General features: G+C 40.9%; 2 protein-coding genes across 4 annotated transcripts in view; one reads left to right on the top strand and one right to left on the bottom strand.

The window, feature by feature from the left end:
- Positions 1–23,897, bottom strand: part of SLC31A1 (solute carrier family 31 member 1) — a 29,722-nt gene extending 5,825 nt beyond the window's left edge. Inside the window, exons 1-4 of one of the 2 annotated variants that reach the window (XM_081238291.1) lie at positions 23,771–23,897; positions 19,685–19,729; positions 1,333–1,496; positions 752–824 (exon numbers count right to left, since the gene is read on the bottom strand). In XM_081238291.1, the coding sequence (XP_081094417.1) occupies positions 752–824; positions 1,333–1,464 (205 nt within the window). In that variant the 5' untranslated portion in view covers positions 1,465–1,496; positions 19,685–19,729; positions 23,771–23,897. The remainder of the gene's footprint in view (positions 1–751; positions 825–1,332; positions 1,497–19,684; positions 19,730–23,770) is intronic. The other variant, XM_081238292.1, reaches the window with a different exon arrangement.
- A 153-nt stretch (positions 23,898–24,050) lies between these two features.
- Positions 24,051–26,468, top strand: part of FKBP15 (FKBP prolyl isomerase family member 15) — a 57,487-nt gene continuing 55,069 nt past the window's right edge. For both annotated transcript variants that reach the window (XM_081238273.1, XM_081238272.1), the window contains exon 1: positions 24,051–24,261. In XM_081238273.1, coding sequence (XP_081094399.1) covers positions 24,209–24,261 — 53 coding nt within the window. In that variant the 5' untranslated portion in view covers positions 24,051–24,208. The remainder of the gene's footprint in view (positions 24,262–26,468) is intronic.

Below are 26,468 nucleotides of genomic sequence, written 5' to 3'. Positions count from 1 at the left end.
AACAAATTGATTTTGTGGGTCCAGAGATTTATCTTGTAACCTAAAGTGGTCCACCTGACTACTAAACTTGTGCAATTTGAATTTAAGGCACACCAACTCAACGTTATAGACACAAAAAATGGGCGATTAGCTACCCCAAAACTAGGACTGCCCCTAAGATGGGCCAAGAGTCAGGAATGATGTATACCAGTTTGGTAAGCTAGAAAGAGCACTGGATTAGGCAGCAATAGAAGCCCTAGGTCCCTGTCCTAGCTCTGACATACTAACTTTATGGGATTTAGGGCTAATCATTTCACTATTTGAAGCTTAATTTATCTGTAAACTGGAAGGATTGTACTTGATTAATAGTTTTCAAGCTAGGGTTATTTTGTGGTATGTATATATATAATGCTTTTTATGTCATTTGAACTTTGGCTATAGTCTTATATCCAAGATCAATAATTTATCAAACAAGGAAACACTCTGGAAAAAGATGAAAGGAAATGGTCTGCAAAAGACTCCTACCTGGTATCTAAATTATGTTTCAGAAATTCTACAACATACACATGCTATTTAAGGGAGGTTTACTGTAGGACCAAAATAAGCACCGTGTATCCTTACCTTCCAGGTAGGAAATAGGAAGCAAGATGGTTACGATCATAACCATAATGACTCAGTAATTATGGCAGGAAGAGGTGTTGGGTTTCCAGATTCTTTGTCACTGTCTCTCATGTGAGTGTCACCTTCAAACAAAACCTGATGGCTTACTCACCTCCAGCTGTATTGATCACCAAACCAGAGAACAATAGTTCCACGTTCTTAAAGCCAAAGTAGAAGGTCATAGGCTGCCAGGAAACCAAAACATGTCAATTAGAAACAATTGAAGCTTCTACATGAGAATTTCAGGTCAAGAAGCTTAGAACATTTAAAAGTAGCAGTTCTGGGTAATAAGAGGCATTCACTGAAGTGGGAGGCTTTCTCCCTCATCATAGTATAGTATTAACCACAGGCACTTCTCCACATGTATTCTTCTTTGTCCCCACCGTCAACTTTTGTCTTTTTCTCTTTTCTGCACAAAGTGTAAAAGACCAGAACTTAATCCAGAAAAAGGTCAATTTTGACAGAAAGGAATACTGAGGAAAGAACCATAGAAATCTTGGTTCTGGTGTGGCTCTGAAATTAACCTGCCACATAATCTTGGGCAAATCACTTGACTTCTCTAGGTCTACCTTAGTTTTTTCTCATTGGTAAATTGATCTTTAAAGATAATCATCTTCTAGTCCTAAAGTTGGATTATTTCTATTCCCCAAGTGGGTGGGAAAGGGCCTGGGCTGCCTCTCCTGTGGCACTTACCATCATCATCATCATGTGATCATGGGAGTGGGAGGCTGAAGAGGTCGGGTGATGGTGAGAAGGTGCCATGGTACTGTTGTCGTCCCCACTGCTCATCCCCATGCTCATCCCCATGTGGTGGAAATGGCCCATTTTTCCGGGAAAAGTTGAGTCAGCAGAAGATTCTTTTAAGAAAAAGAATTATATATAATAATTAAAAATACAAAATCTTGATTTTTAAAAAAAATCTTCACGATGTTTTATCTTGTCCTTTTTTGTTTTTTTTTTGGCCAAGCCGCACGGCATGCAGGATATTAGTTGCCCGACCAGGGATCGAACCTGTGACCCCTGCAGTGCAAGCACGGAGTCCTAACCACTGGACCACCAGGCAAGTCCCCAAATCTTGATTCTTGATAAATACTTTGTCTGTGTGGGATTTCAGCCAGTGAATACATGCTCTCCTAGCCTCTTTACTCAGAATTATTTTTTATAATCTACAGATGGAAAAAGAAGTAACTGTATAATAGGGATCACCTCTGGAGACTGCAGCAAAAGGGATTTGCACGTAGGGTTTCAGAACCTAACTCTTTTTTTTTTTTTTTTGCGGTACGCGGGCCTCTCACTGCTGTGGCCTCTCTCATTGCGGAGCACAGGCTCCGGATGCGCAGGCTCAGTGGCCATGGCTCACGGGCCCAGCCGCTCCGCGGCATGCGGGATCTTCCCGGACCGGGGCACGAACCCGTGTCCCCTGCACAGGCAGGCGGATGGTCAACCACTGCGCCACCAGGGAAGCCCCTAACTCTTTTTTTTTTAATTAATTTTTATTGGAGTATAGTTGCTTTACAGTGTTGTGTTAGTTTCTGCTGTACGGCAAGGTGAATCAGTTATACATTATCAGAAACCTAACTCTTATTCTGCAGAATTGTTCCTTTACTAGATATGTTCAATGTATGTTCAAATTTAAATGTGAGATAAGGAGAAGAAAAGTAGCTTCTTCGGGTTGCAGGAAACAATTTGTAATAATGGACAAATTGATGCCATTAATGAAATTTAACTGCTTTTCTAATCATAAATGTCAGTAGATAAAAAGCAAGTATTTCAAGATAATTCACCTAATTGGATGGCCTGTGTTCGATCAGGATATTAAGAAAACATTTTCACATATAGGACAACCAGCCTTCAGCTAATTTAAATTAGAAGAAAAGGTCTATTGCTGCCCTAGGCAAGCAGTGTGCTATGAATTTAGATACAGTATCAATCCCAGCAGGGCATTAGAGCTGAGAACACTGAAAACAAGGTATAAATTGGATATTCGCTATTAAATTAAATTCGCTATTAAATTAAGTCTAGACAACCTGCACATTCAGTCTTGTGTCTTTACTACCACTTCACTGTTTTACTGCAAAAGTCCATCTGAGACATAATCCAAGGAGCAAAAACTCCTATAGCTGGGGTGGGGAGTGGGAAGTTGAGGAAGGTGGAGGGGGAGGTGTTGGTGGATTCTCTTAGTGTCCCTCAACTCCAGTTTGTGGAGGAAAGAGTGCTTTAGAAATTCCAAGTAGATATTCATGTTCATGAGCCTAAGTGTGCCTCTTATTATTAATTATCAAGCTCTTACACGCACCAAACTCTGAGCTAAGTGCTAGTAATTCAACAGTGAATAAGACAAACAAGGTACAGGATGGAGAAACAATAAAGTAAACAGAACACTTTCATGAGGCGATTAGTGCTGTGATGGAAAGAAACAGGGTAATATGGTAGTATTACTAAGAGGTTGAAAAGAAGCATACTTTAGATAGGAAATTTATATAGATTCAGGGAGTCTTGGATATCTAATCAAAAGCACAAATATTCAGCCATCTATTTTCCCCTCTTCAACTCCTATCCTATGATACTATGACAGCAAGCTTAAAAAATAGGTTCTTATTGGGACCTCCCTGGTGGTGCAGTGGTTAAGAATCCGCCTGCCAATGCAGGGGACACGGGTTCGAGCCCTGGTCCGGGAAGATCCCACATGCCTCGGAGCAACTAAGCCCGTGCACCACAACTACTGAGCCTGCACTCTAGAGCCCACGAGCCACACCTACTGAGCCCGAGTGCCACAACTACTGGAGTTGTGGCGTGCCTAGTTGTGAAGCCCACGTGCCTACAGCCAGTGCTCAGCAACGAGAGAAGCCACCGCAATGAGAAGCCCGCACTCCCTGCAACTAAAAAGAAAGCCCGTGCGCAGCAACAAAGACCCAACGCAGCCAACATATAAATAAATTAATTAATAAAAAAATAGGTTCTTATTTCCAGCAAAGGAAAAGGCAAAGCATCAGTTACCAATAATCAAAATTCAACTCTGAATTTAAATAACTTTCATGCCAGACACTTTATTACTTCATAATTGGGGAGCTGGACAAGCTGGTATCATTGCCATAAAGGGACTAGATTGGAGGTACAAAGAGAGACATAATAAGATCTTTGTCCACAAAGGTTTTATAGCGAACAGCAAAAAAAAAAAAAAAAAAATACACACAAAAATAATCAACAAGTGAGAGCACACACAAAGTTTCAATGATGGAACAAATGGTAAGAGGACAGCAGTTTTCAGATAAAGAAACATAGTAGGATGGAGAGATCACTGGTATCTGAGTGATCATAAATTATGATGTTGAACCAAGCAAATGAAGTGAAATAAGAATGAAAAGACTTTTGCCTGCCAAGAAAATTGATAGCACATCCTCATGAAGAGTAGAAGTCACAAGTTTTGTTCTCTTCCAATAAGGGTCTAGAAAATGATTACATCATAAGAAAACCATAAAGGATAATTTCATTTCATGTTATCAACCTGAATCCTTGCCTTTGATTCGGTGAATATTGGTGGAGTGCCTTTTGGTGTAAGAGACTGAGGGACATACAGAGATGAACCAGACATAGACTCTTTCCTCATGGAGCTTCAAGGCTAAAAGCTAGAAAGGGAAACTGAACAGTCATAATTTTCATTTTGGGGCATAAGATGAAACGCAAAGGCCAATTAAAAAAGCAAGAATACAGCTCCAGAAACTACTTAAGATTTGTACCCTTGATTTCCCTGATAAACTTTTATAGTCTCCCCATCAACAGGTTTTTGTTTTTTTTGTTTTTTTTTTGTTTTTTTTATTGTGGTACGCGGGCCTCTCACTGTTGTGGCCTCTCCCGTCGCGGAGCACAGGCTCCGGATGCACAGGCTCAGCGACCATGGCTCACGGGCCCAGCCGCTCCACAGCATGTGGGATCTTCCCGGACCGGGGTACGAACCCGTGTCCCCTGCATCGGCAGGCGGACTCTCAACCACTGTGCCACCAGGGAAGCCCATCAACAGGTTTTTTTGAAGACCCAAGGTTCCTAATTGTTCAGGCACCTCACTACCAATCAGAGACACCCGCTCAGTGAAGATCCGTAATCAAATCTCTTTAGACATATCAGTGACCCAGTAATTCATATGCCCGAATCTCAAGAAGGCCTTTCAAAGTATGCACCTATTTTGAAGTGTCATCTTGTAGAATATATTTCACATTGAAATATACTAGGAAATACAGCAGGAATAGAATCTATTTCCTTTCATTGCAGATGGACAATGGATTTCTTTCTTCTTTTTATTTTTTTTCAAAAAAACCTTTATCAGGGGACTTCCTCGGTGGTCCAGTGGTTAAGATTCCGTGCTTCCACTGCAGGGGGCACTGGTTCGATCCCTGGTCAGGGAACTAAGATCCTGCATGCCCTGCGGCAAAAACAAAACAAAACAAAAAGCCTTTATCTTAATTTCTTTTTGGCCGTGCCATGCGGCTTGTGGGATCTTAGTTCCTTGACCAGGGATTGAACCTGGGTCCCCTACAGTGGAAGCAAGGAGTCCTAACCATTGGACCACCAGAGAATTCCCAACAATGGATTTCTTATAACAGAATCCTAGGCAAATGTCAGTTTTCTGTTAGCTTCTCTCCTGCAGAGTATGCCAGCCAAGACCACTTTCAAGCCCCTTTCTGCCTATCCTGTCTCCTGAAACCACAAAGTGACTATCGACACATGTGGATAGTTCATAATAGCTCCTTATTCTAGCACAGAAAACTTCTTTGATTTTTAAGGAAACAGAATAGAAATGGTCTAGGAGTTGGCTATAGAAAAAAATCAAGTATGAATTTCTATGGAAATTTGTTCATACGAAATAGGTGAGAAGTTTATTTCTTAGGAAGGCTTTACACTATTCAGTTTTTAGGGAACATTTAACTTCAGCTGGGTACTTGAAGTTGGCTATATGCCAACTTGTTTGTATTGCCCTGAATACTATTAGATATGGAAAATGAAATGGCACATTCTACATTGAATGCCATATAGCTTTGCACTTCTTTCTGCCTTCCCCTTTCCTCCATTTAGTAAGTATGGCGCAGCATTTATAAAAATAGGTTTCAAAACTTCCTTGTATTCAAGGGTCTAATTCCTTCTCAGTCTACTTCTGAGGATCATGAAAAAGAAGTTTCCTCTGTTCCTGTCAACACTCCCCCCCAACACACGCATTTTAAAGCTTAACTAGAGGGCCAGATTCTTTGCAAAATCTAGCATCTCTAGAAAAATGAATATCCATTTATAGACAGAAGTTAGAGAATTAGCAAGAAGGCTAAATTCTGATACCCATTCTGAGTCTTAGCACTGACCTTACTTCTAACAGGTTTAGTCTAAACTTCAAATTCTCTTTTATTTTCCTGGTATTGCACAATGATGAATAAGAAACAATAATCCATAGGGACTATGGAGATTAGACCCCACAAAAAGACTACACAGAAGTAGTCATACATCTGCCACATGGGCCCTCTCCTCCAGCTCAGACAGATGTAATCTGGAGTCTCATAATTCTTTTGGAGACTGCCTCCAGTCTTTCCTGACTTCAATGATAAGGAAGAAAGTTTTTATTCTTAAAACGATTAGGGTCGGGACTTCCCTGGTGACGCAGAGGATAAGACTCCGTGCTCCCAACGCAGGGGGCCCGGGTTTGATCCCTGGTCAGGGAACTGGATCCCACATGCATGCCACAACTAAGAGTTCGCATGCCACAGCTAAGGAGCAGGCGAGCCACAACTAAGGAGCCCACGTGCTGCAACTAAGGAGGCTGCCTGACGCATCTAGGACCTGGCGCAACTAACTAACTAAATAAATAAATATTTTTTAAAAATGATTAGGATCACGTTCCTTTTTGGATTTTTAAAAATATTAAACAAAGGGAAATCTATCTAGTCACTCTTCTGCTTTCTGTAGTCATTATTTATGATTGATGACAAAAGATTTTGGCAAGCACAGATAGGGGAAATTCAAGGTCAAAGATAATATACTACCATAAACAGGGATTCATGGTTATGGGCTATGTTCATGTGATCAAGCAATAAGTTTCACTGGACTAATCCTGCCTTTTTATGACCTGTATGGGGCCAGCAGATATTCTGAGATATGGCTCTGGCTTTGTTTCAAGTGCCTCTATAGGTGAACTTTGAAATTCTCCTATGGCTTTATGAATTCTGCACTTATGTTGTTCTTTGGGGGAAGCAGGTGGTAAAGGAGATGCAGGAATAAAGGGGAGACTTTTTGACATAATGCAATAACAAATAGGGCTTAGGTGCCTCTCCAAAACTTGGCATTCCAGGCCAATACACTGGAGTTGTTTAGAAAAAAATGTAGTAGTTCCCAGGGAAGGGAAATACAATTTGATGAATATATATGGGGAAGACCCTTCCCGTTGATGGCTATGATGTTGTTCCACTCATCCTCTAGGCCCTGGCCTCATATTCTTACTGCAAATTGACTGGCAGAAAAGTGGTCATAATTGTTCGAATATAACCACACCATGCTTTGGATATTTTAGCTGCCTTTCCTTGGCCTGTGTCCTTCTTGAGGTGCAGTAATCATAAGGATACTTACACCAGTTTCATTTCCAAAAGGTATCAGGCTGAGAAAATCATAGGTTTACACAGGTTCTAGCCAGAACTGGCAAAAACTTTTGACTCCCAAAGTTCTGCCATATCACTGTACTAAAAACAGTTCAGTGAAATGAGGCAGTAGAGGTACTGAGAAGACAAGTCAGGCCAATAAGAGAAAAGGAAATGGAAAAGACCTTAAAAATCACACACACAGAGTTCTCCCCAGACTAAATGTGGCAGGTGATAGGAGTTGATAGGGCACTTGCTACAACTGCAGGTTTATAAAGACAGAACTCTGGAGAATAACTGCCAAACCCCCACCACCATCACTACCACTACCACCAAAAAAAGTAAAAAAGAAAGAAAACTTAGATTTTATCCTTTTAAAAATCCTTCAATAAAACTAAGGCTACCATTTTCTCTTCTAACTTTGTGCCTTTGTTGATAATAAAAATAATTCCAAGGGATCATCTACAACAACAACAAATTCTCACTTGCTTTTCTTTGTGTCAGTGGTTGGGTTGAGATGAGAAAGATGTTGATAGACCTGGCAGAGAATTAATTTAGTGATTACTTGCAGATTTCAATATTATTTTCTCTTTCCACACCATATACCAAAGCGAGCTCTACTGTAAGCAGATAGTGTAGGGAGTCCCCGGAGAAAAGAGCCAGATATAGCTTTTTGTTATAAGAGAAGCCATTTTAGGCCAAAGCCATCTTGTCATCTAAGCCTGGCTACCATGCTTGCCCTTGAAAAGGTCTCAGTAATAATGACCTTAAGGGAACATAAGAACAAATGACTGTTTATCAGGCAAGAGAAGTAACAATAGCAAAGATTATAAACCAGTTGCAGGATTCCTTGAAAGCACTTTTTGTGGAAAGAAACCAACCTATGCACAGTCTACATATTCAAGTAATAAGCAGAGTCTATGTGGCTGTATTACTCATACATCAGACTAATGGGATGCATCAAAAGTAACCAACTGCCAGAGACATAAAGGGGAAAACTACTTCAAACAGTTACACTTAAAGGGCCTTGATTTATGAATGGCCAATGATCTAGGCAAACAAGAAATGCTCCATGGACTGACAAGTTTTTAGAAGAATAAAAGAGCAGCTATAAATTAGTGAGAGTAGCTCTTTAACATAGAAGTTCTTGGCTAAGGATACCTATTTTAGTAAAAAAGATGATAACTCAGGAGCTGCCCTGAGAATCTCTTTCTAACTATCCACAGAAAAGACAGAAAGCAAACCTGTGATTCGATTCTAATCAGAATAAGACGAAGAAAGGCTTTGCTTCCAGATAGTGGTTCAAGGTCACCCCCTTCTACCAAAAATTTTATCTTTCCATATGTCCACTCCACCTTATTAAGCTGCTCAGGCTGAGCAAAGGAGATGAGAAGCCTGTTTGTCTTGGAGGAACTGATTACATGGAGAATTATATGTATAATAATGGAGGGCTATCATTTTTAAAAGAAAGCATGCTAAGGACAAACTCAATTTTTTAAATACCCACTTTCCAATCTCTAAATCATCTATGCCTTCCAGGCAAACATGAATGGACCAGGCTACTACAATATAAGAAACAGGAGGATTGGTTCAAGATGGAGGAGTAGAAAGACGTCACTCCCTCTTGTGAGAGCACCGGAATCACAACTAACTGCTGAACAGTCATCGACTGGAAGACACTGGAACTCACCAAAAAAGATACCTCACATCCAAAGACAAAGGAGAAGCCATAATAAGACAGTAGGAGGGGCGCAATCACAATAAAATCAAATCCCATAACTGCTGGGTGGGTGACTCACAAACTGGAGAACACTTATACCACAGAAGTCCACCCACTGGAGTGAAGGTTCTGAGCCCCACGTCAGGCTTCCCAACCTGGGGGTCCGGCAACGGGAGGAGGAATTCCTAGAGAATCAGACTTTGAAGGCTAGCGGGATTTGATTGCAGGACTTCGACAGGACTAGGGGAAACAGAGACTCCACTCTTGGAGGGCACGCAAAAAGTAGTGTGCACATCGGGACCCAGGGGAAATCAAAAGAAAGTTGGAGCAGCAATACTCATATCAGATAAAATAGACTTTAAAATAAAGAATGTTACAAGAGACAAGGAAGGACACTACATAATGATCAAGGGATCAATCCAAGAAGATATAACAATTATAAATGCACCCAAAATAGGACCACCTCAATACATAAGGCAACTGCTAACAGCTATAAAAGAGGAAATCAACAGTAACACAATAATAGTGGGGGACTTTAACACCTCACTTACACCAATGGACAGATCATCCAAACAGAAAATTAATAAGGAAACACAAGCTTCAAATGACACTATAGACCAGATAGATTTAATTGATATTTATAGGACATTCCATCCAAAAACAGCAGATTACACTTTCTTCTCAAGTGCACACGGAACATTCTCCAGGATAGATCACATCTTGGGTCACAAATCAAGCCTCAGTAAATTTAAGAAAATTGAAATCATATCAAGCATCTTTTCTGACCACAACGCTATGAGATTAGAAATCAATTACAGGGAAAAAAACCGTAAAAAACACAAACACGTCCCTTGGGATGTTTCCCTTCCAGAAACATAAGGAAACAAACACTGTCTTTCCAGCCAAGCCAAGTACAGGAGATGGTTCATAGGAGCCTGCATTTTGCTATTTTTTGGTGATGGTGTTGATAATAGAACCAGTACTCCCACCTAAACTAGTGTCCAGATACCCTTTGCATGTATTTCTCAAGCTGTAATTTGCATTTTAGGTTGTACTCCCAGAAACTAATCTCTCTGCAAAGAGACACATAAGTATCCTCACCTCCAACTTCTCATATTGATACACTTATTTTATGTTCACTACGTGGCATTTATGTCTCTGTTACAGATTTACTTTCCAGCCTTATCCCAATCTCATCCTCTTCACATTCAAATATTCCACTGAAATTGATTTACTCAATTTCCCTGAATAAATTTAGTACTTTGACACTTGTATGCCTTTTTGGCCATGTCATTCTCTGTAGTCCCCGCCCCCCCCACCCCGGTTTTCTGAATATGAGCAAATCCTATCATTATTTATTCAACATTTACAGTGCACTTAAAATGTGTCAGAAGTAGGATAAAGTTAAAATACGGCCCCTGCTCTTTTGAGTTTACAATCTAGTTCATTCTTTAAGGCTGAGTTAAAATGTCACCTCTCCTATGAGGTTTTCCTTGAATTCTTGACAGAAGAAATCTCTCTCTCTTTTCTGAATTTTTCTAGCAATCTTCTCTTATGGAAAATTTGACTTAAGTTCTTAAAATACGAGATAAAAAATACCATATATACACAGCAAGTTCTTAGAGGGCAAGTAACTAATTTATACCTCCTTACTGCACCTGGAAGAACACTGGACAAATATTCACTCACTCAAAATGTATTTAATTCTTACAAAACCCATGTAGGTTTCATATCTCCTTACAAGGAGCCAGCTGCAAAAGACAAGATTCTTGCCTTTACGGAACCTACTCTAGAGGAGGAATCCTCATTAAATATGGAAACAAATAAATATGTATACGTATATATAATTATAAATTGTGATAAGTAATATGAAGGAAGTAAACATGGTACTGTGATAGGAGAATAACAGTAAAAGAACTAATTTAGATGGAGGCGGTTAGGTGGAGAGAGAAGAGAGAAGCCCTCTCTAAGGAGGTAACATTTAAACAGACTGATAAATTACTGGAGTTGGGTAGAAGGGCAGAGAATAGCACCCTTGAGGCAAGAAAAGAATCAAAGTCATTCAAGGTCAGTATGAATAGAACACATTGAGTGAGAAGAGAGGCCAATGAGGTTGAAGAAAGAGGCAGAAGGGGTATACTGAGGAAGGCCTTATAGGTCATTTAAAGGAGACTAAATTTTATTCCAAGGGCAACTGGAAGCTATTTAGGCGTAATAAGCAGGGGAGTGATGTGACCAGATTTATATTTTAACAGAATACTTTGCTGTGTAGAATAACTGGCCTTTATTTGTTCTTCCCTAATAATATTTCCTGCTCAAGTTTTCTGTGAGGCATTCACAGATGGAAAAAAAAAAATTCCTTACAGAGCCATGGGCCATAATCCTTTAATTTACCAGAATCCAGAAAGACATCTGTTAAAACTTTCAAAGGATTAGAAGAACCTTCTAATTTCTGGGTTATTTAATGGTTTGAGGGGCAAAACTGAAGGATATTCTACAAGGACTGTCCTGGGTTGTAAAAGCTTGTAAAGTCACACATCACCTTTCGTAGGAGAGAGTTAAGCTTACTGAATATTGTTAAGAGCATGAGTTTGGAGTCAGATAAGATCCAAATCTTGGCTCTGCTAATTTCTCTCTGAGTATCTTGGTGACATTTCCTATAAAAGTCCCATGAGTCTTTAGGTTGGCAGTAGGTACTATGCATAGAGGCTACTAAAGGGGCCATATCCAGATTTCAATACCATTTGGGTAAATTACTCAAATTTGGTAGTTGCTCAATAAGTTAAAAAATATGATGAAGGTAGATTAAGCTCCCTGTGGGGACATGGACAGCAGACTGTAAGACATACAGCAAATGTTTAGTAGATTTTTATTGGATTATACAATCTGTACTATACATGGAAACCTTTAACAGTGATATATGACAAACCCCACTTTTCACTCACACCTCCACGAAACATTAGCAATAAATCCAGAATTTATGTGACTGCAGTTTTTAATGCTAAGGGCAGTGGAGAATATACTAGACTGAGTCCAAGATCTGGATTCTGGTTCATCCAACTTTGTCACTTTGTATTCTTTTGGATAAAACACCAATGTCAGTTTCTCAATTTTAGCCTTATTGACATTTGGGGCTGGATAACTCTTTGCTGTATGAGCTGTCCTGTGCGCTGTAGGATGTTTAACAGTAAGTATCCCTAGCCTTTACTCACTGAATGACAGTAGCACTGTCCCATGTGTGACAATCCAAAATGTCTCCAGACTTTGCCAAACATCCCCTGGGGGGGGCAGAATCACCCTACTTCTTTGAGAGCCACTATTGATCTCTGAGTTTTAGCCTCTCATCCGAAACTCAGGGGAATGAGATAACATCTGTCTTGTTCTCCTTTAGGGTTATTGTATGATTCAAATAAGATAATGAACGGGGGGCTTCCCTGGTGGCGCAGTGGTTGAGAGTCCACCTGCCGATGCAGGGGATGTGGGTTCATGCCCCGGTCGGGGAAGATCCCACATGCCGCGGAGCGGCTGGGCCCGTGAGCCATGGCCGCTGAGCCTGCGTGTCCGGAGCCTGTGCTCCGCAACGGGAGAGGCCACAGCAGTGAGAGGCCCGCGTACCGCAAAAAAAAAAAAAAAAGATAATGAATGGGAAGAAATACTGAGAGAGAAAAAAAGACCATATAACATACATAAAAGCATTATTATTACTCTGTGAGTTATTGTTATTATTATGTTCTCTGAGTGCTCAAAAACAAGGCTGAAGAAAACTACTCACATCTTGTTTATGGAATGCACTGTAAGGCCTACGTTAGGCTATGTGCAATCTAATACACCTTTTACATTTGTATTCAATAAATATTTGTTGATTGAATGATTTTAAGTCTGGGCCCAGTAGTAACTTCATTTTCTCTTCTGGCATGTTCTCAGGTTTTTCTGCTGAGCTACTACAATGTAGTATGTTTCTAGACCTAAGTCCACATGAAGGACAGGCCTGGATTAAACAAGAATGGCTACTTATTTTACAGCTGGAAAACTGAGGTACACGAGGTTAACTGACTAGCCAAGGTCACGTGTCAGTCAGTCTGGAGGCAGTCTGCAATTAGAATGCAGATTCTGACCTCAAGTCCGGTGACCTATTACTTGTATCATTGTACTTTTACCCAACTATTTGCGTCCCTGTCTCTTAACACAAAGGCAGCTATTTTACTTTATGGGGGCAATTCTGAAAAATTGAGATAAGGAAACAGAGTTATAGTTTTTAGGGAGCTTAGAAAGAAATGTAGACCTATTTCTATTGGGAGGCACAAGTGAATATTCCCTACATTTGGGGTAAACAAAGATCAAGTTATCCAAGGGCACTGTCAAGTCTATAAACCCCATTAAGTTGTCCAGGAGGAGCTAAATCTAGTTGTTATCTACCTGCAGAGTAGTTGTGTCTTGCAACACTTTACACCATGCTATGGCCTACAATTTGTGTTAAAACTATTACCTGCAGTATTCTTGGCTGCCCTGCCTCTGTAGCTCTAAGTGAGAATGGACTTCCACATAGCCTGAGCTCCAGGCCACATTTCAGCATTCCATTAAAATTCACAAAAGCCCCAAATGCCATTCTACTCTATATTTTCAGTGTCAGAAACAGAACTTATAAAGAATAACTCATAAAAATGTCACCGTTAAAAAAAGTCACCATTTATTCTACTCCTTTAAAATACCAGAACACATTTAATTATTATGCCTCTGTGTGAACTTTCAAATGGTGAATGTCACAAAGAGTCATCACTCTCAACCATTGATTCAATAGTCTTCTGAGTAATTCTCAGGCAACGTATGGGTTGTAGCCTACCTTAACCTTTATAATTATTACAACTTGAAAGAAAGTAAGACCCGGGTTCTAGCCCGGGTGTTTCCATTATACTAAGCAATTTAATCTTTATGGTCACAATTTCCTTAGTGAAGAAATAGAATAACTCATCTTTAGGGCCTATTTCAATTAGAAAAGTTTACGTGTGTGTAATATCATTTCAAAGAACAAATGCATACTTGTCTTTTCTAGGAACATTCTGAATATTAGATGATATGCTTTAGACATTCCAACATTTCAGTGGCTTTAACTTAACAGACTGTTCATATCACTTTCTAATATATTCCAATTCACCAATCTTATACAATCATTTCTTCTGAGAAATACCTAAAGCAGAAATACTAAGAGCAACAGCCCTTCTGGTTCTTGGAGTCAGACTGCTGACTGTCATAATGCAATGCCATCTTTGGAGTTCAGAACAAGTTACTAAAACTTTGTGGGGGTAATACATACAAATAAACCTGGGTTAATAAAATCTCACAATTTTTTTGAACATCAAATGTAAAAATACATATGAAAGCGACTGGCACATTAGTAACATACATAGTAAATAATAAATGTTAATTGCTTCCCTCCTAACTCAAGGGTTTCTCAAAGTATGGTCCAAGGACCACCTGAATCAGAATTATTTGAGATGTCTGGCTAAAAATGAAAATTACAGACCCCACTCCAGACTACTGAATCTCCTCTCAGGGAATGGGGTCTCAGACTCTAGGTATATATCCAGATATATAGGCAATTCTTATGTGCTCTAAAATTTGAGAACCAAAGTTCTGGATTACAGAGATGTACAACATAGATATAGTACACAGGCTCTAAGGACTGTATGTTTAAGAAGAGGAAGCTAAAAAAAAAAAAAAAAAAAGAAAAGAAAGAAAGTCACGATTCAACCAGGAACTAAAATAAAACACTTGTTTATTCTGATATTCCAAAAGGGCACAAAGCTTGCCCAGTCTCACTTAGAATTTACACACACCACCACCTACTAATCAAAGAACTTTCTGGGCTAATACTAAATTTAATACCAAATGGCTCATCTTTGGGATTTGAGAGAGGTTTCTTTCACCCACTGTGTGAATAAAATCTGAGTTCCAGATGAAGGGGAAGATATATATCTTCTACAATTCTATTTTTCTAGATTAGTTGTGAAATACAGGAATTGAACTAACAGACTTTATTGCTGACTAATAAGACAACAAAAAACCTTCTGTGTGAAGAAAATGTTGTATATAGTTCCCAACATGATTAATGACGTTAAGATTTGTTCCCAGCTGAGCACTCCAGGGCCTGTCCCTAACCATCAACTCCTGCATTTCTGAGAATGGGAGTTCAGTTAGAGATCCTGAATAGGCCACTAAAAACAAACAAACAAAAAAAAAAACATGAGGAGGAAGCGGCGGGCAGAAGAGATATTTTCTTTCTTTTTTATGGCAGCTTTCCAAGTATGCAAGGAAGTTATTCTCTAACTGGTAAAACTGTACCTTCTGGTTGTGGGCCCTTGGGCAAATTACTTAATACCTCTGGGCCTCAGCTCTAAAATCAGGTAATAAAAGTAGCCTCCCTTGGGCTTCCCTGGTGGCGCAGTGGTTGAAAGTCCACCTGCCGATGCAGGGGACATGGGTTCATGCCCCGGTCTGGGAAGATCCCACATGCCGCGGAGAGGCTGGGCCCGTGAGCCATGGCCGCTGAGCCTGCGCGTCCGGAGCCTGTGCTCCGCAACGGGAGAGGCCACAGCACTGAGAGGCCCGCGTACCGCAATAAAAAAAAAAAAAAAAAAAATGTAGCCTCCCTCACAGGATTGTTACAAAGAGTTCATTGAGGCAACAGCATAGTGGTTAAGAGGGTAAGTTAGTTTCCTCTAATACAGGGATGACAGTAGCCCCTACCTCGTGACAGTGTGCATTTAAACACCAACTTAGCACAGTGCCTAAACACAGTAAGCCCTCGATAAATAGTCATTACCGTTACTTCTTAATCTACTGTTCTTTCTAAACTTGGCATAGGTATAATCCTCCAAATCCTTTGATTTGTCCTTCACCCATTGCCCCATAGCTAACCTTTCTTTCTAACCTTTGCTGTTCTCATTTTAGGAGTTTTCAGAATGTGCTAGTGAACTCTATCCACTTCACTTCACAGGGAGGGATGTTCTTCACCTATAATGAATCAGGTGGTCAGTAATTTGTTTCAATTTGATTCCAGTCTGCATTTATATTCTTTGAAATATCTCGAAGTTTCAGGCTTCTTTCTCTCTGTTTTCTAATGATAAAGGATACTTTTCTTACGGGTGGTTTCCCCACTGCCAAACAATTCTCCAACACCAGCTGGGTGTCCTACAGTTCAACTCAATTCTGACACTATCTTCTCAGAGATAGCATTAGATTACACAGATTTAGGACCCAGTCCTACAAGACTGCTCTTCACTTCAGATGCCAATTGCAAGCCTGTGCTTGTGATCAGCTGGCTATAAATCAGAGGCTCCCACAATCCCCTCTTCTTGAGTTCTACAAATTTGCTAGAGTGACTCACAGAACTAAGGAAATCCATTTACCCACTAGATTACTGATTTATTACAAAGTATATTAAAGGAGACAAATCAACAGCCAGATGAAGAGATATATATAGTGAGGTCCTGAACAAAGTAGCTTCTGTCCTTGTAGGTTGGGGCCGGCATGGTGGCACTTGGAAGCGTTCTGGTTCCCCAAACCAAAAGCTCTCGGAACCCTGTCCTTTTGGGTCTTTATGGAGGCTTTGTTACATGGGCATGATTGATTCAATTTGGCCACTGTTGATTAAACTCAATCTCCAGCCCCTCCCGTCTCCCAGGAAGTCAGGGGCTGAAAGTTCGAACCCTCTAGTCACTTTGGTTGGCTTCACAGGCAACTAGCCCCCATCCTCACAGAAGTCACCTTATTAACAAAAGACACCTTTATAGCTCTAGTCACTTAGGAAATTCCAAGGGTGTTAGCTCTGAGCCAGAAATGGGATGAAGACCAAATATATATTCATTATAAATCACAATATCATTCTTTTTCTTATTTTTATATTTCTAAAGTCATTTCATTAGGATTTTGAGAAGGAAACGAGATATGCTCAAAGCGCCATCTTGCAATGAAAATACATACATTATAAGATGTGCCGTGGACTACTTTGCAGCCATAAACAAGAATGAGGAAGCTCTTTGTATAGTGATAATGATCTCCAAGGTACCTTATGAGATGAAAAAAGAAGGGGCACTATATGCTATCATTTGTAAAAAGTTTTGAAAGGGAAAAAAGTATATACATATTATTTGTAAACACCTATACTACCTCTGCGCATGGGGGAATAAGAAGGTAGTAACATTGTGATCCCTAGGAAGGCAACTGGTCAGATGTGGGTTGGATTAGAAGCAACATTTTTCATTACTTATCCTTGTGTACCTTTTGAATTGTGAACCATGTGAATATATTTCCTACTAAAAAATTAAATTATCAAGTCCAACTCCTTTATTTTACAGATGGGGAAACTGAGGCCTAGGTCATTGAATAATGATGCTAATATACTCTTTAGTCAACTGAACCTATAACATCTGCTTCTCGTACGTTGCTTCTGTAACACTAGGCTAGCTACTTTCTCCAGCCCTCCCATTTCTCCAGATAGTTTGTCGGGAAGCAGCTAAGTAGGAGGGGTTTCTGAGCTTTATATATCCTGTTTTAGTGGCAAATAATATAGAAGTTCCTGTTTCTCTTGCCCACTCTCACCTTTCTGTACAAAGAAGATCAAGTGTACAACTACATTCTTCACAAAGGCCTTTGGAAAGCTTTTATTTGCCTGGTCCGAATAGGACAACTCAAATTTGATATGTCAAACAAACAAACTGAAAAGGTCTTTTAGTTATGCAATGATGGAAGGGCCTAAGTCCAATGGGGAGTGGATCTCCCAGTTACTATACTCTACTTCTCTGATACCTTTTGTTGTTTCTTAAGCCACATCCTGGAATAAAGCAATCCTGAGATGCACCCTTTCATACCCCTCTTACTGGATCCTTTTGTAGTCTTGACACATTTCCACCATGCTAACCATGAATGCTTAAGTATGATTTATGTAAAGATCTGAGTGTTTTATAAAAAGTGTGATAAGAGTAGAGACAGCCCTGGACTAGGCATCAGAGACTCTGAACTATAGACATAAGTTTGCCATACATTAGCTATGTGACATTAAGCAAATCACCTGAACTCAACATGTACTAGTTCATTTATTACAAAATGGATATAAAAATACCCACCCTGCCAATCTCACAGGTTGTGAGAATCAAATAAAATATGTCAAAATACTTCTTAATTCTAAGGTACAGTAAATATGAGATATTATTAATGGTAGCTTGCTTTCTCATTAGAGGACAAAATTAATCTCTGAAATGAGACGTCCAAGTCACACATAGGGCTCACTTTCATGTCACTTAAAACACAGACTCTTATAGCCTGATTTAAAGAACACTAGCTAGTCAGATATGTATAGGTTGGCAAAGCATTGTTTTAAATGCCTCTTTGTTATAATCAAAGGCAGACAAAGGTCCCCCTTGCTAAACCTTCCATTTAGTTATATTATACGGGATTTCAATCGTCTATATCACAGTGTTGTTGGTTTGCCTATGGAGAATGCTGGGAATTAATTTGGTGTGAGGCAGAAACTAGAAAACATTTTACCTTTTCCTTTTTTACTCCTCCCTCCGAGAGAAAAGTTGTTCAAAACCTCAGATAGAGGCTGCATGGCATGGTAGAAAAGTACTGGGCTAGGAATCAGGAGACCTGGGTTCTATATCTGGCTCTAGGGGTTTATTATCTGTGTGACAGGAGGAACTAAGTCTCTTCATTCATTCATTCATTCATTTGTTTGTTCATTCATTCAGATTTATTGTGTACCTACTGAGTGAAGGTACTATGATGAAACCCTATCCTCAAGAAGCACAGTCTGATGGAGAAGGGAAATATACAAATAATTAAAATACAGTATGAGATGTACTAAGATATAGATTATGCACAGGGTTGTGTGGGAACTGATAAAAAGCCATTAGAAAAGGTAGGAGACAGGAATAGGTGCCTACAGGTACACTTAGCAGCAGTAAACTGAACGGATACATGCTAGATGCTCTAAACTGTTCAAAATTATACAAATACTCTGTATAGTTCTATAATAACTCTACTACCTATTTAGGGAAAGACTCAAACTGGCTAAAAAAAGGTCCCGCTAACGTTTCACTGGTTGCTAAAGTTTTGCTCTTTATGTGTTCCCCCCAAATCATTTCTCTTATTTACTTTTGTCATGCAGGTTTCTATCTCATTATGCTGTATTGCACAATGTCCTCAGCCTACAAAAGCAGGTTGTATACAAAAGCCTAGGGCCTTTGTGCAAAGGAAAAGAGGTAGGGTGGACCCTTCTCAACCCTTTCCTTCTCTGCAGGGCTTTGTATTCCTAAGGATGCCCCCCCACCCCTGCTTGGGGATGTTACCTAAATCATGAAATGGTATTACTCAAAGCAATGGAACTTCAAAAGCATTTCCTTCCCAGTGCCTACTCTAAGATTTCTTTTGGCATAAACTGCTCACTTTAATGGATTAAGTATCAGACCCTTGCTGACTTCTCATACTTAGTCACAAACTACAGAAAACTTCTGATTTTTTTAATGGCTTTTTTATGCTAAAAGCTGCATGTGGGGGTGCAGGCATCAATCAGCAACCTGCCCTCTCCCTTCCCTCCCTTTTCCCCAACCATGCCTGGCTTGCCAACTTTAAATGGCAGAGTTATCTGGGTGCTGCCTGGTTATTGACTTATCTGACATCTTCCACTAGTTGAAGTCATCGTGTCGCTGTAAACACTTACTTTTTCAGGGATAACTATGTCATCTTTTTCTCTTTTGAGGCATGTCTGGTGAGGAAGGCAAAAAGAAGAATCAACAACAGAGGTAAACTGGAACAAGGAGAGGAACAGACTTAAGAATCAGAGACTCTTAAGAGTATGGTATAAATTGTTACCTTTAGAGAAGTCATTTAATTTTATTCACATTCAGTCTAGAACATTTATTTTTCTCAATTCAAAATTGAGATTATAATCAAAAGGAAAACTGGATTGAGGTCATTTAAAATAAAAAATTCCATTTCCTACTGGGCTAAGTACAAACTTGTTAGCTTGGCCTTCAAGGTATTTGACAAATATGGCCCTGGTCTCCTTTTCAGCTTTAATCCACTGTTTCCCTATGTATACTGTTTAAGACAACAGTAAACTATTAGCAAACTATTGCACAGAACTCTCTTAACCAATTTAACTGATCACACATTAGCTAGGCTATTCTCCAGTATCATGGGAGCAACACTTCTGCTCTCCCTGTCGGTGAAATTATGTGCTTATTGAGGGTATCAGTTGTGTTTATTCACAAAACAATTTATGCCGATTGTGTTTATTATTCTAAATATATAATTTAATAAAGTATTATATAAAGCAATGAAGTATAAATGAGAAGAGGAAAACAACAGCAGCAGCTAATATTAACTGAGTACTTACTACCTGCCAGGCACTGTTCTAAGTGTTTTACGTGAATTAACTCATATAATCTTCATAAGAACCTTGGGAACTACATACTATTATTGTCCCTATTTTACAAAGGAGGAGATTGAACAACATGCCCAAGGCCTATACAACTCAAAAATGGCAAAACAATCTGGCTCCAGAGCTTTAACTACTATGCTATACAAGTTGAAAGCTTAGGAAAGACTAGATAAAGATACACATAACTATACTCCACTCTACCTTGTATGTGAAAGTAGCCACAGATAATACATAAACAAGTGAGCAAGGCTGTGTTCCAATAAAACTTTATTTACAGAAAAGGCAGCAGGCTAGGAAAAGATTTAGCCCTCACACTGTAGTTTGGAGATCCCTGAGACCCACACTCCAAGAAAAGGCTTATGTCAAAAGAATGGCAAAAAGATGTTCAAGTTTTAAGTTAAAATAAAATGTTTAAGATCTACGGGTAACGAATATCTGTATGATTCCCTGCTTTGACTTACTTTTTTTACTTTTCCCTTCAACCTGGAAAGCCTTACTTCCTTACTTCCACTTGGAATCCCACTCATCTTCAAAGCCCATTATCTAACCCACACCTTCCTCCAAACTATGTAGATTTGATCTCTTCTTCCTTTGATATCCTACAATCATTCATTTCTACTTATGAGACTTACTTTGCTATATCTTCTATTATGGCTATTTGTATACTTCAATTATCGCCATTATTCAAGTATAAGCACTTTGAGGACAGGAACAATGACTTACTCATTTTCTCATCCCAGGCAACACCCAGCACAGCGTGTATACATAGCAGGTTTTCAGGTGATGTTTCCTGAATTGTGTTCTGACATTCTTCTGTTTCAGTGACTGAACAGAAAGAACACTATACCCCCCCAAACCTACGTTCAATTCATATCCCTAACACCACACCTAAGATCTAACTTGGTTATAATTTTAAACTATTAATTTTAAAATGCATCCACCAGAACAGATTAATATAGGTGTACCTGTATATAAAAACTGTCATCTAAATGGTAGCAAAATTGCTGATAATTCTAAAGGAACTGTTAAAATTGATGCTTTCTGGTTAATCTTCAGGGGGTCAATACATTTTATAAACACATCTAAAAGCCGTATACTTAAGCAAAACGAACAAACAAAAATACTTTATTCAAACTTGAGACAGGGTTGTGCCTATTTACCTTCCAGCAGTACTATTTGATAGATATCTGGGAGTGTCTAGGGAGCCTGGCCCAAGCTCAGAGTGAGTTAGAAGGGCTGGGACAGGAATTCAGGTTTCCTGATTCCTAGTCCAATATTCTACTTCAGGAAGACAGTGGCTTTTTAGGTACACTCAATCCTGCAGTTCAAAGCCTGGAAGACTGAGGAATCCTCACCACTATCTTCCCCTTCCTCATACTGCCAATCAGAACCAGCAGCTGTGTCCCACAGTGGCAATCTGGGCACCCATATTTGTGGTGTTTCCATCACCAAAAAGCCTGATCCAGATTTTAGGATTCCAGCCTATCTAGAAAGGCGACTTAAACACCCTGGATAAAAACACTCCCAACTCAAGAATGCAAAGTAAGTGCTCAATGATCCCACTTAGCATTTTTCCCCCCTTTAGCATTTTTACAAAGCACTCTTCAGATGTTGTGGCGCTGGAATGACAATGACCAGTACTGGGGAGAGGGGTAAGAAAGAGCTGTTACTTATGCAGCTTATTCTTTTTTTTTTTTTCCTGAGAGTAGCCAAGCTCACATTTAACAGAGAGCTACCACAAAGGGTTCCAGTTCCAGTGCTTAGATTCCAGTTGCATCATTGCTTTAACATTGTCAGCCTTCACTGCTTAACCATCTTAATCTGTACAATAAACACAGGAAGCAGACAACAGCCCTATCCTTCAGTGTAACAGAGGAATACTTTACTAACAAAAATTAGACCTACATATAATATTTTTAGCTATCCTATTTCTCTTTCCCCTCCCCTAGAGCTTTAAACAATAGGAAAATCATCTTCAATTGACACAAGAGACTAAGCAACCCAGACAGTTCACAGCTAGTACAGCGTTTTTATCTTTCTGGAAGCTACCTATAAAAGGCAAGAGCCATTGCTGGGCTCTCTGGGTCACACGGAAAAAAATATCCTAAGAGAATAAATTAAGGAATAAGGAAACAAGGATGAATTCCACTACTTGGTCTAACAAAGAATTAATGAGGACCCACAACGGGCAAGAAGGCGTAGTGCTCTGTGACACAGGAGACACCAAGATGAATAAAACTGTCATCGTCCTTGAGGAGCTTACAATTTAGTAGAAGCACACAAACTATAATAAGAAGCAGAAGAAGGCAAGTGCCAAGAGGTATAAAATCTCTGGGAAGGCGCTACCAACCACTTCCCTTTGATTTCATGCTAACAGATTAAAACATTCAGGTAAGGGACACCTGTTGTACTAATCTGATTGAAAGGAGAAGCCCAGAGTGAAAGCACTCCTGAGATCTATGGAAACAGAAGCTACAGTGGGACATGATCTGCTTATCCACACCTCCGCCAAGCCAGGCCTACCCCGAGATTGTTCCAAGAATGACCCTACGTTAACCAAAGAAATGCTTATATAAGATACAGAGAGGGTGGAAACCGGAGGCAGAGAAGTCGACAGCAACTGATGTTGTCTTAGGTCTGTGGCAAGAAGACTAAGCGAAACCCAGGCCAAGGTTGGTGCTGGGGGTTTTCAGCTTCTGAAGTTTCCTCTTTTCCATCACCCACCCCCAGAACATTCCAACTCTCCTGCTCATCACCTGCATAGGTGGACTCTAGGGAGGGGACTTCTCTCCAGATGTATGCCACAGTGGAGCAATAACCACTCTGTGAGAGAATACAGTGCTTAAGGACTGGTAAGGTTCTTGTTGACCCGGCAGCCCGCTAATTCCCGAATCAAGAGACTAGGGGTCCAGCCCCAGTCTGCCCTTTACTCTGTGTGACCTCGGACTAGTCATCCAAGTGCTTAGTTCCTCTCTTTCCCTATCTGTAAAGTCTGGGATTATGAGGAGACTGGGATTGAATTCGATGACCTCTGAGATCTTAAAGCTTCTTGACCAGTCGGCACACGGAAGCACTGGACAAATAGCCCGTTGAATAAATAGCGAGGGCGGCCACAGGGGACAAGCGGCAGGGGGATCAGGCTGGTTTTACAGACGGGGAAACTGAGGCACGGAATACCTTGCCCCAAGGTTACTCCGGCTATGTTACTATGGAGGCCGGGCCGAAAGCTCAGGTCTCCAGACCTCCAGTTCCGGGCCCTTTTTCCTTTCGCCGAGCTGAGAAGAGTGGCGTGGAGGTCCTCGTCTCGGAGGGGAAAGAACTGTGCTCGTGCCAGGGTTGCGAGAGGGGCGGGAGAGGCCTTACCTTCCCAGATCGAGTCGAGCCACCGGCGCCTCCCTCTCAGAACCTTATTCTGTCACACCCCCAGGACTCTTCAGAAGCCCCCTCCACTTCTGACCCTCTCGACGTGTCCAAGACCGCCACCGAAGCGCCGATTCCCGCCCCTACCCCGCCCCCTGCCTCTCCGGCCAATAGCCGCGCAGGGTTTCGGAGCGCCTGTGCGTCTCGCCGCCTCTGAGGACCGGAGAAGCCTTTCGTCACGCGGCGTGCCTCCCCCTCCAGGTCCTCTCATTTGCCTTTGCTCCACCTTCTCCAGAACCTAGTCTCCTCCTGGCCGAGTCACCGTGCGAGAGTTCGTCCTGCCGGAAAACAGCACGGCGCGGCGGCGTTTTACGACGTCGGCGGTGAAAGGCTCTGGAAACCCTCCGACTTCCTCCCCGAAACGGGGCGAAAGGCTGCGCGATGTTCGGTGCGGGCGACGAAGACGACACCGACTTCCTCTCGCCTAGCGGCGGGTGAGTGACACACGCGTGGGGCAGAGGGCGTGGCTGAGAGAGCCTGGCCGTACGGTTGGAGGGGCCGCTGTCTTATCAGACCTCTTCCCAACTTCCGGGTCCAGACCCTTGCCACATTCCGGTGCTCCACAGGTCTCAGAATCCAGGCACAGCTCGAAGCTGTGCTGCGTCTGTCCACCTGGATTCTGGACCTGGCATCTCCCCTGACGCGCGGTAGGACCCTGGGGTTCGACTTTTGCTTTCTGGGTCACAGTTTCTCCTTCTGTGAAATGGGAGTGATTATTGATGAAAATACCTGTCTCAGAGTTTTTATGAGTCAGCTGGTGCCTATATGAGACTTTCTCTTCTCCGTGGACAAGGCGGTGTCACTTCAGAATTGGAGCTGGTGGGTCGGCTTCAGCATCCTTCAAGGCCTAGCTCGGGTGTCATCTTTTTGGTGCTTTCCTTTCTCCCACGGCCCCAGGGAGAATAAATTGCTTTCTCTTACTTATTCCCACAACTAGGTGTGTTTACCTTTATCTTTGTACACAGAACCTACTAGATTTTGAGCCCTGACAGGACGAGAACTGTTTACGTTGTTCTGCGCTCGGCACGGTTCACCGTTCCTGGCACATTGTGAGTGCTCAGGAGGTGCCTGTTGAGTGAATAACGACTGTGAAATTGCACTGTAAAGCTTAAAACCAATGTAAGAAACTGCAGTTGCTGTCCCCTGTCCCCAGTCACTATATAAACTAGCCTGGGGTACAGGTCTTCAAGAGGCAGGGTTTTCTCTCTTCCACTAATCAGTTTAGCCTTTTCCCTTATGTTGTGTCCATCGACACAACAAACTTGTGAGCTGCCAAGTTCTGATCCTTGCAGAGTCTTTCTTTGAACATCTGGTTAACCAATTTAAGAATGTACCGAAGAATGATGAATACACCAATATATACTCCTCATTCTACTAAATACTTAGAGGTTACAAAAATGATTAAGCTTCTCTCTCTGGTCTCTGGTCTCTGGTCTCTCTGGTCTCAGGTTGCTTCTAGTCCTGGTGGAGAGTCCAGTACGTGATTGACCTAAAATGACACTGGCTCTCTTTTGGTCTTTAATAGGATCTTTTGACTTCCACTGTGATCAGCTCTACGTTAGCCATCCTAAGTCCTCTTTTCACTCTCACTGCCCTGTTCCACCCCTACCCTCACTTTGGACGTCCTACATCCACTTAGTTCCCCCTTGAGTTCTTTCAGTTGCTCAATTATTTTAGAGTTAAGCAGTGCTTTGGTTCCTTTTTTCCCTGCTCCACCCAAAACATTCACTGTTTCCACACATCCAGCCTGTTGCTGTTGACTATGTAGTCAGCCATTTGAATTAATGTTTTTTCAGACAAACCTGTTTTGTTAATGGCTGTGCCTTTTGAAAGTTTACAAGATATACTTTATTTATTTATTTTTAATAAATTTATTTATTTACTTATTTTTGGCTGTGTTGGGTCTTCGTTGCTGTGCGCAGGCTTTCTGTAGTTGCGGCGAGCGGGGGCTACTCTTGTTGCGGAATGCGGCCTTGCTCAGTAGTTGTGGCTCACGGGCTCTAGAGCGCAGGCTCAGTAGTTGTGGCACACAGGCTTAGTTGCTCCGTGGCATGTAAGATCTTCCCGGATCAGGGCTCGAACCCGTGTCCCTTGCATTGGGAGGTGAATTCTTAACCACTGTGCCATCAGGGAAGACCACAATATATACTTTAAATTCACATTCTTCACTAGGTGAAAGTCTTTGCGGGAAGTCTGTAAATGAATGTTATGGCTCCCAACTTTATTTTTAATTTAATTTTTATTTTATATTGGAGTATAGTTGATTTACAATGTTGTGTTAGTTTCAGGTGAACAGCAGAGTGTTTCAGTTATACATACATATATCCATTCTTTTTCAGATTCTTTTCCATATAGATTATTAAAGAATATTGAGTAGAGTTTAGGGCTTCCAGCTTTGATGCAACAAGCAGTACACTGCTGACTGAAAATTCCCGGGTAGATAACGACAGTCATGTGCTCTTCTCCAGGTTCCTGGTGGCTCAGCTATGCTGATTTCCTGTGCAGGCTCCTCAAGGACCTGAGAAACTAGTTCTAGGCAGAAGACTGTACTCCTAAACACAGACAACAGCTAATTGAATGATAAAAGGTTTAGTAAACAAAGTTATACAGGTAACTTATTTTTGTTCCCCTTAATAACCAG

The sequence above is a fragment of the Mesoplodon bidens genome (assembly GCF_964165515.1).
Source record: "Mesoplodon bidens genome assembly, chromosome: 6".
NCBI lineage: Eukaryota > Metazoa > Chordata > Mammalia > Artiodactyla > Ziphiidae > Mesoplodon > Mesoplodon bidens.
The sequence above is the reverse complement of the archived record's forward strand: the minus strand, read 5'-3'. Positions and strand labels throughout refer to the sequence as shown.